Source organism: Meleagris gallopavo, chromosome 1, assembly GCF_905368555.1.
Source record: "Meleagris gallopavo chromosome 1, MGAL_WU_HG_1.1, whole genome shotgun sequence".
NCBI classification, from domain to species: Eukaryota; Metazoa; Chordata; class Aves; order Galliformes; family Phasianidae; genus Meleagris; species Meleagris gallopavo.
The window spans coordinates 46918623-46928524 of NC_139404.1; the positions used below are offsets into that span (position 1 = coordinate 46918623).

Below are 9902 nucleotides of genomic sequence, written 5' to 3' on the forward strand. Positions count from 1 at the left end.
TCTAGATTCCAAGAAACAATTTACTGCCAGTGAGGAAAGCCTGCACTGCTAAACACAGGGTTCACGTAACTTTGAGGTCACTTGGCCACACACTGCTGCAAGAGTTCTCTGAACTGATTATAAAACACCTCCATCCTTTTAGTGTGCCAAAGCAAAGCACCTCTAAGAAGGATGCTATAAAACAAACTTATTTGTTCAGTGCTGAATTCCTGGTGCCTTGGAAAGGTAAACAGGATACCTTGATGCCTGTCTGCACTGCAAAAAAGCATAGGCCCCATAATAATAATAGCAGAATCCCAGACTTCCTGCTCTTAGAGTATCTGAGTAAAGCCTTGTGTTTGAACAATGTGAACCTCTGGGGAGACAGTTATATAATTTCAATAATAAAAGAATTGGAAAACAGTGTTTTTAGTTTTTTTTTTTCAGGCAGATTCAGGAATGCTTTCTCAAAATGAGTTGCAGTTGGTCCCTATTCAGCAAAGTTTTTAGGGATAGCGTGATACCTCATTAAAATCAACAATTATGTCTAACCTGTCTTTTATGTATTTCTCTGTGATGATCCTCATCATCAGAATTGCTGTGTGTCTGTGCCACAAGATCTTTCAGGCAATTAAAACTGGGCCCAGAAGTCCAGGTGATGTGTAGGGGCCATGTGCCATTGTATAGCATTAGCATGGCAGGAAGATTTTGATGCAGAGAGATACGTACCGACAAGCCATACACAAGGCTCATACCAGACTTCTGCGGAATGCAGGTCATGGATTAAAATACCCGTAGCTGTCCTGGCTGGCTCTCCTTGAAGAGTCACAGCAAGCAAGGAGGCTCACTGCATTTCTTAAAACTGACATGATTATGGTATTTGATGGAGCCAAAGTTTCATGAGCATTTTTGCTGGCTTCGCTAAGATGAAGCCACCCACTGGATGGCTTGCCACCCAGTGGAGAACATAAATCTGGTCTATTGAGGTCTTGCTGCTCAGTAAGAAAATGATTTTTAGTCAGTGTCTCTGATAGAAACTATATAATTTTTGAGTGGTGGGACAATTGCTTCAAAGTATGCAGTATTTGAAATCTTTTGGTCGTTGATTTTTTCTGGAGATAACACATTTTCCTTATCATACAGGAATATGGTATGGGATTCTGGAAGGCATTGGAATTCTTTCTGTTATCACGAATGCATTTGTTATTGCCGTGACATCAGATTTCATCCCTCGACTTGTTTATGCTTACAAATATGGACCTTGTGCAGGCCAAGGCGAAGCTGGGCAAAAGTAAGCATTTTTTGGGGAGGAAAGTTGTGCATGAAAATCACATTGCTTGAATAGATACAACAGTTCTGTCTGTATATGTACCAATTCCACTAACCCAAATTTATCGCTTGTGCTTAGGCAACGGACTTCAGCCACAGATAGAGTAGGTTGCTGGACTGACTGTAATGAGGTTAACTCAAGGAAAATGTGGCAGAAATTTGGCTTGTGTAATAGAATGCTGCACAAACCGCATTTCCTGGTGTACATGGGTATAGACCTCTTTTTGTTCTGAAGCTATGCACATATTTATCGGTTAAAGGTTTAATCAGAATTTTGTATTTATTCATTAAGCTGCATTTCCTGTGTTCAGCATGCATTGTTCCAAAAAGCAGCGTCTCACAGGAGGAAGCAATTCCCAACTAATAAATCAAGACATCCTTACAGAGCAAAGTAATTTGTTTTTTATCTAAAACCAGAGTCCTTTGGTTACATCTTTCAGGAGACATTTGTGAACTGAAACCCCAATGCCTAAGTGGATTTTCTTTCAGTGTTGGTAAACACTGAGATTACATTAAGTATGAGTCTAGCTGCTACACTGCAACTTGTAAAATCTCAGCTGTTGGACTGGGGGAAGGTTACTGAATCCAGCTGAACACAAATGGACACAGTTTGCAAATGATCTCCTGGCAGCTCTGTTAGAAAGAGTCTGCAGTTCAGGGAAACACAAGCTTAACCAGAGAGAGAATTACAGGGCTTATGTTCTGCTGTCGGACATATGGCAGATTGATTTTTCTTCCTCGCTATAGCAAGTGGATTCTTCTGTTGCTGCTTTTTTTGCTATCTTGTGTTTGCCAATACTGTTTAATCCTACTGATGGAAGAAGGGCAGCTGATGGGGCAGTTCCTGATTAGCAATGCTGCTAACTTGCTGTTCTACTGCTAGATTGGCATTTTAACAGGTGCCTGCAGGACTGTTCCATTTATTTTCATGAGGAGTTAAAATTTTTTTGCTGGTAAGGTGTTTGGTCTGGTGCCAGTGTTTGCTGAGCCTACGCCTCTGCTTGTGCTGTGATGAAGATCCACAGGACACAGAGGCACTGTCAGCAGTTCTCCTTGCGACTGATTTTCTTAGAGCCAATGTGCATGGGAAAAAAAAATGCTCTTAGAAATTTGATTTTTGTAATCAAATATGACTCACTGGTTTTAAAACTAGTTCAGCACAGGGGAAGTAGCTTGGCTCACTGAAGATGCACTTCTTACAAGTCTCTTGTACAGCATTTTCATAACTTTGCTGCTTTTATGGATGAATTTCTCAGATGAAATCATTCAATATTAATCCCATGGAGCAGCCAAATTGGATAAAAACTATATATGTCATCATTCTGGATACTGCTATTCTTAACTGCTGTTAGAAAAGACGGAAGCTATTAAAAATCCACAGGAATATTGAATTTTCTCAAATTAGATTAAGGCATGAGGAATACCTGCTATTGACTACCTTACATGAGAGAGATTCTCTTTTTCTTTCCCAAAACATCTGTAGGTATTAAATCCATATAACACACCAGCAATAATAGAAAAATATTGAAATTATGTTAAGTTCCAAATCTAATCAACGTGGAGATCTTGAATCAAAATTAGATGGTTCTTGAATGTAATTTCTCAAATATTTTTCCTTAGTTAAAAAATAATCAGCTCTTACTGTGAAGAAAACCATATAATGCATTCTGAACCTCTGGCAAAACAACTTGAAATAATTACAGATTTAAGCTTTCTGTTTTGGTAATGCTGAAATTTAATTATAATAGTCCAACAGATGAAGCCAAAGAGGGTTTTTAAAGATGTAAGTATATCACAAAGACTGTTTGCTTCCTGGAGCAGTTCTTGGCAGGACAAAATTGATTTTCAAATATTCTGTTAAAAGCAATTTTCACACCTCAGTTGTCTGACCTTGAGTTCCACATTTCAGATTCTTGTCTAAATAACAGTGGAATTGTTCTTGAAATCAGAGCAGTATTATAACAGATTTAGTTCAGTGGAGGTGAGAGTTGCTTTCCCTTGTCGTCTCAGACATCCCTGTGGGTCAGAACTGTCTGGCAAAACTGTACCAATCAGGGCATTTAGAAGCTATCTTTATGGTAGCTAAATTTGTTTGATAACAGCTTTTTGAAAGAATTAACTATGCAGAAATTATACTCATCTTTTAGGTTCTTATTCTTAAAGACAGTACATGGTATACCATGCAGAACAGTTTTATGGGTGGCTAAATTTGTACTTGACCTCTTGATGCACTGCAAAATACGTTTAAATATCTTTCTCTTTAGCTCAGTTCAGCATGTATGTTAGGAGAATGAAGATGGGTTGGCTCAATCCTTCCTTCTTCCTGACTGAAAATCTGGTAGCCTCATATAATTCTGTCAATGGTCTCTTGGTTTTAGCTTTGAAACACTGAAAACAGATGGCCCTGATGGTGATGTGGTTGGTTACTGCAGGTTTTGCTAGCTGAAGTCTTTTCTTCTCAGTTAGAGAATGAATGCTTTCTTGATGTGCCAATACTTACCCACGTTTGAGTGAAAAGCGCAATGCATGTTCCCTATCCTCAACATGATTAATACCAAGTTTGAGCCTGCTTGTGACTCCCACAGCCCTTTATCATGCAATGTACATTCTGTTACTCAGTGTTCTCCAAACTCTGCCTAATCCTCCCAACACTCAACCAATCTGCGATCTTCTAATACCAAATTTATCTAATTAACTGAATATTTTGGGGGGGAAAAAAAAAAGTATTATTTCCCTTAGCTGTTTTCGGTGTATTGCCTTTCCATTTTAATTTAATGTTCGTTTGTGTTTGTAACATGAGAGTGACAGTGGGAGTATTCTAATTATCTCCCTGGTGCCACTCACTATTTTCCCTGCCTATCTACTTTTCACAGGTAACTAGTCCCAGTCCTCACCATTTCTTCTCCCATAAAAATCTACCATTATTCATTGATCTATGTCAGTGCTTCTTTTATACTGCCTCTGTATCCCTTCAAAACGTAACTAAGCATTGCAGTTAAACTGCAAATTTCATGAAACCCAGAGAACTTCCTTCTGGGTAGAACAGTTAATAGAAGAATCTTGCTGTGTCCTGACTAAAGGAGTTTTCCCCTCTAGGTGTATGGTTGGCTATGTTAATGCCAGTTTATCAGTATTTCTGGTATCGGACTTTGAAAACCGTTCAGAGCCTACATCAAATGGAAGTGAATTCTCTGGTTCACCATTGAAATATTGCAGGTAAGTATCTGATCAAAACACCTCTTTGCTATAAAACACTTCAAGGGAGAAACATCCTGGTAAATTTGAGGTTGGAACTAATTTTCAAAACTTGAAAAATATTGATGGGAAAAAAAAAAGTGCTACTTGAGAACACACTTGTGGTAATTCTTGGTTGTTATCTGCATGATTACTTCCTTAGATGCAAGAGAAACTGGTAGGTGCTCCAGTTACAGAATTTATATGGTGTTTGTATGGCTTGAATCACATGCAGTCATCGTGGAGGAATATGGTATCAAAGGGTCAATAATGAGTGACTGATTATGTCATTGAGATGAAATGTTAATTAGATTTTGTCATAACCCTTACACAAGGAAGTCCGCTTAGGTGTGCATAGAAGTGACCGCATTCAGTCATTTCACAAGTCTGTCTGACATAAACAGAGCCTGTCCTAAGCTACCTTTATGAAACTAACAGCTGAATGGTTAACATGTTCGTGTCATTGCTTGCAGGTGTAATTATTAGTAATAATCATATGCTTCTGCTTTGAATCAGAATAAAATGAGTAGTTAATCATCTTTGTATCTTTGTCATTAGCCAGTAGATTGGGAATATCAGTCTGAAACTAGGCTGTGATGAGAGACTTGCAAGTGATTAATTGTAATGGTCCAGAGAATCAAAATCTTAAATAGAGTGCCATGGAAGAACATCAAATGACAGATACTGTTGCCATTTGTCTGTGGCAATACTAGTTTACCAGCATGAGTCCTGGTTGCTACAGATACAGGTACCCCAGCATTTTTCACTGTAGAAAATTATAATTTAATTTCATGAGTCTCTCAAAAAAAAAGATATTCTGGAATATAAAAAAGTCACCAATACCTTGTGATTTTGTGGCATTTTTATTAGCAATAACTAGTTCAAGTGGTATAGCACTGTGAGTTGATTACACCTTTTATTTACATAACTGATATTGAAGTCACTGTTCTCCATTGAAACTTATTTTACAGAAAGAGCATCCCAATGTTGACTCCATAGATAAAGTTTTCTGAGGAGCAGAGCTGCTTTTATAATACTTCATTCCATGTAATTTGCCGTGGTACCTTTTAATAATGTTTATGGATTCTGATCAGTTTCTTCCCCCCCTTTAATTCCTTTCTTCCCTAGCATCATGCATAATGTTGCTGCTACTTAAAGCTGGTGGTAGAAACCCCATCAGTAAATGCATAAATTGTCACCTCAATATTCCATTCCATTCTATTAAAGTTGGTGCCATAAATCTCTAGAAGTTAAATCTCTTCTTGGAGGTGCACTGAAATATTATGTATATTTACTCTTGAAAGAAAGTGAGTGTCTTACTTTCTTTGACTGAGTTTATCAGCTACATAACCTATCAAAATTCTGCTAAAACATCAGTCACTTTAATTGCAGCGTAAACCACCTATTGATAGTGAGGTAAGGAAATATTGCATTCTGCTGTAGTGTAGGCACTTTTCCAAGAAGGCAGTCTGTCTGAATAAAAACCAGTGGCCATACTCAGTTAACTTCTGCTCATCTAGAACGTAGACAAGGGTTGTCTGGCTGACAAAAGTGGAGATATTTATGGTTTTAAAACAAGCTGTGGTGGGGAAGAAAGCACCCCTCCAAGAGCATCCTACCCCACTCTGCATTCTGAGAAGATGCCTACAGGGCCCATGTTGCTCTAAAGAAGCCACGACTGCTAGTGCTGACCACCCGACGTGCTCTGTATTTGCAGAAAATGCATTGATCAAGAGCAGATGCGTTTGGGTTTTGTCTTCCTCATGGGCAGAAGGGTAGCTTACTAACTGCAGTACTCTGCTTGTCTTTCAGGTACAGGGACTACCGAGACCCTCCTCACTCCCCAGTGCCCTACGGCTACACGCTGCAGTTCTGGCATGTCCTAGCTGCACGGCTGGCTTTCATTATTGTATTTGAGGTCAGTGACCAGTCCAGTGGAAAAGTCTATATAACAAAAACACCAAAACAAAACCAATTTCATCTTGAAGCCTATTCATTGAGCTGTTCCATGATGCCAGCTGACAAGCTTTTCGTGTTAGTTTCTGCTATTTGTATTGTGCTTTATGTTCTCCCATTTCCTGAACGGTCACAGGTATTTATATTTTAACAAACAGGGGTATGCTGCAATTTAAAAGCTATAACAGTGACAGGAAAAGAGGGGAAAGAAATGCTGTTTTTACTTACTTTCTAAGTTTTGGTATTAGCACTCTGTTTAGGCTGAAGGCTGTATGCAAACTAGTTAGTGAGTAAGGGGAGAAGGAACATGATTAGAAAGGATGAAATCTGAACAGCTGAAAATTGAGATGGCTTAAGTTGCACATTATTTACACATTTAGCTTTTTTTCCTCTATTTTAAATACCTTTCGTCTCCATTAGCATCACAAAACTGGTGATGCTAAAAGAGACTCAATATCATTGGCAGAGTTCATAATATTAGTGCTTACTGTCAGTATCTCAGGAATCTTTAAAACAAACCAGAGAAAACTCAGCTTCATTTGACTGCTATTCTTATGCTGATTTTGAAAAACAGAGAGAAGAGGGTAGACAAATAAGCTGTGATGCAGCTCATAAGGTCTGAATTTCATTAAGCCAGAAACCAGGTGCTCAGCATCTCTACAGTATAAGCAGTTCCAATGCCTTTTACACTGAGAAGAAGCTAAACAGGGAATAAACAATAAAATTGGCCACTCTTTCTTCAGTCCACTTCTCTGAAATCATAGCAACAGGGCCTCCAGATATGGAAGCTATAATCACCACAAATTATTGGCATACTGTTCAGGAGCACATACTACATTTCTGACTCATGTTACTCTGGAAATTCATTCTGTACTGAGCTCTCAAAGCACCTCTTTACATCACTGAACATTCAAGCTTTTGAGTTAGAAGAAAAGTGAAGGGGAAACATTTTCTAGCTTATTTCTTGCCTAGGGCAGTCTTGTCAGCAGAAGTCCAAGGTCTGCAGAGAATTCCGATTGTGGTCTTCAGCCCTTCCCAGATGAAGGGGAATATGGCATCACAGGCTGACATCTCTTCTTGCCTCACACTACTCTAACTGATGGGAGTTCAGTCTGGCTCCTCTTGATCTCTGCCATATTCACGAAAACATCAGGGGAAAGAAAGATCTGATAGCAACATGGTGGGCTTCACAGAATCATAGAATCACTCAGGTTGGAAAAGACCTTAAAGATCATCAAGTCCAACCATGACCTAACTATACTACCCTAATTAACAACCCTCCTCTAAATCATGTCCCTGAGCACCACATCCAAACGGATTTTAAACACATCCAGGGATGGTGACTCAACCACTTCCATGGGGAGCCTATTCCAATGTTTAACCACCCTTTCTGTAAAGAAGTGTTTCCTGATATCCAACTTAAACTTACCCTGGTGCAACTTGAGGCCATTTCCCCTCGCCCTGTCACCAGTGAGAACAGACCAATCCTGTTCTCGCTGTAAGCACCTATTAGGTATTGGAAGAGAGCAATAAGGTCTCCCCTCATCCTCCTTTTCCCCAGACTGAACATCCCAGTTCCTTCAGTCTCTCCTCATAGGGCATATTCTCCCTTCACAAGCCTTGTTGCCCTTCTTTGGACATGCTCCAGCACCTCAATGTCCTTTCTGTACTGAGGTGCCCAAAACAATACTCGAGGTGAGGCCTCACCAATGCATCTTGTCTTTGCTTCCTGAGCTGTCAGTGCCGAAAGCCAGGGAATTCCTCTCCAAAAATGAACTAAATGTTCCAAAAAAGGAATAGCACTGGCAGGTAGGTCTAAGGAGTTTTAAGACCAAAGAGAGCCTGTCTTTTAGATACTGGACACTTGGTTTATATGCATTTGGAGATCTTCAAAAAGCCACATGGACGTGGTCCTGGGCACCCTGCTCTGGGTGTTTTTGCATGAGCCAGAGGATGGGACCAAACAGACCCAGAAGTCCCTTCCCACCTCAGCTTATGTTATGTGTAAAGGCAGAATGGAATAAGGACGAAAGTAACTACAGTGAGACTAATCAGTTTTGCAGAAGTCTCAGTGCCCGGCTAAATACACAGCCTGTTGTGGAACAGCTTTTCAGATCTGGCCGATGCTTTCACAAGAGAACTGACTTTGCTTTGCCCCAACCAAAGCTATAAGTTGGTTCACCAGTGTCTCTCTCAGCAGAGACCAATCTGTTTATTCACGCTGCAAAATGCTTCCTTAATTATCTGAATGAAATTATAAAAATAACCTCAGCAGAAACTATACCTGTTTTGCACTACGGAAAATACTACTAGATATATTATTGCTGCCAGAGCAGTTACAGTAAAAGGTATCTCTAGGAGATTTGAGGCAGTTTTTTCACAAATTAAGTAACTTTCCACCTCAACTCAGACACCCTATTGGCAATGAGGAAGTGGATGCAGTGATGTTTGGCTTTGTTGGCCAAACAAACAAAACAAAAGTACTTCCTATCAGTATAAAAGAAAGTATTTGTCTGGGTTAAACTGAAAGTTCAGTGGCAGTGCTGTGTGCAAAAGCTGAAGAAGCTTTTTAGTTTTTTGTTGTTGCTTCTTTTTTTTTTGATTAGGCACACACACAGTAATTATGGTTATTGCAGGTTGTTTTTCTATTTTCTCATAAGGGAAGAATACATGGGAAAATGTTATATATGTTATATATTTTTCAGTGGGTTTAAAAGGAAGGATTCTGATTGGAGAAGAAATACCTTTACTTCTCCAGTCTAGAATCTGTGTTTTTGCTGAGATGGGGGATTTTTATTTCTGAGGATCTCCTCTCAAGTGTAGTATATAAATCTCCTTGCACCATCTTCAGTCAAATGAAAGAAGACAATTGAGCAGTCCTCCCCCATCATAGTCAGCTTTGCTGGGGCTTGCCTAAAACATGAATGACAAAAGAGCACCTTATGCTTAGTAAATGACAAGATGGTTTTGGATTAGAGATGTAGATTAGAAGAAAAAACGTTTTGTTTTGCACAGATGAGTTAGTTTCCAATACTGATGCAAGAAATTTCCAGCGACAGGAAAATATTATACTACTTGATCTTCCTCCTGTGGAGCAATCCACTGTTAACAGTCCTTGCCCAGACAACCCTACTGCAAAGCATGACCTCAGGGGTTTGAACGCACAGGTTATACAAAAGTCCTGAGGCTTTGTTTGGACCCAGCTGCTTTTGACCTTTGCTGAAATCCATAGTCCACTGCCGTTTAGTTTTTTTGTTGAGGACATCTTCACAATTTGATTTCTTCAGATTTAGTAATACTTTAGCAATTTAGTAATAATTCAGTTCTAATGCAGCATCTTTAGAAGGAAAGGGATTTCAGAAAGTATGGAAATAACTTATTTTCTTCATTTCTTCTTCTTGCAG

General features: G+C 39.3%; 1 protein-coding gene across 2 annotated transcripts in view; it reads left to right on the forward strand.

Annotated features, from left to right (window-relative positions):
* Positions 1 to 9902, forward strand: part of ANO4 (anoctamin 4) — a 116985-nt gene that overhangs the window by 102678 nt on the left and 4405 nt on the right. For both annotated transcript variants that reach the window (XM_085223913.1, XM_085223916.1), the window contains 3 exons: positions 1123 to 1270; positions 4405 to 4524; positions 6355 to 6460. In XM_085223913.1, the coding sequence (XP_085080039.1) occupies positions 1123 to 1270; positions 4405 to 4524; positions 6355 to 6460 (374 nt within the window). The remainder of the gene's footprint in view (positions 1 to 1122; positions 1271 to 4404; positions 4525 to 6354; positions 6461 to 9902) is intronic.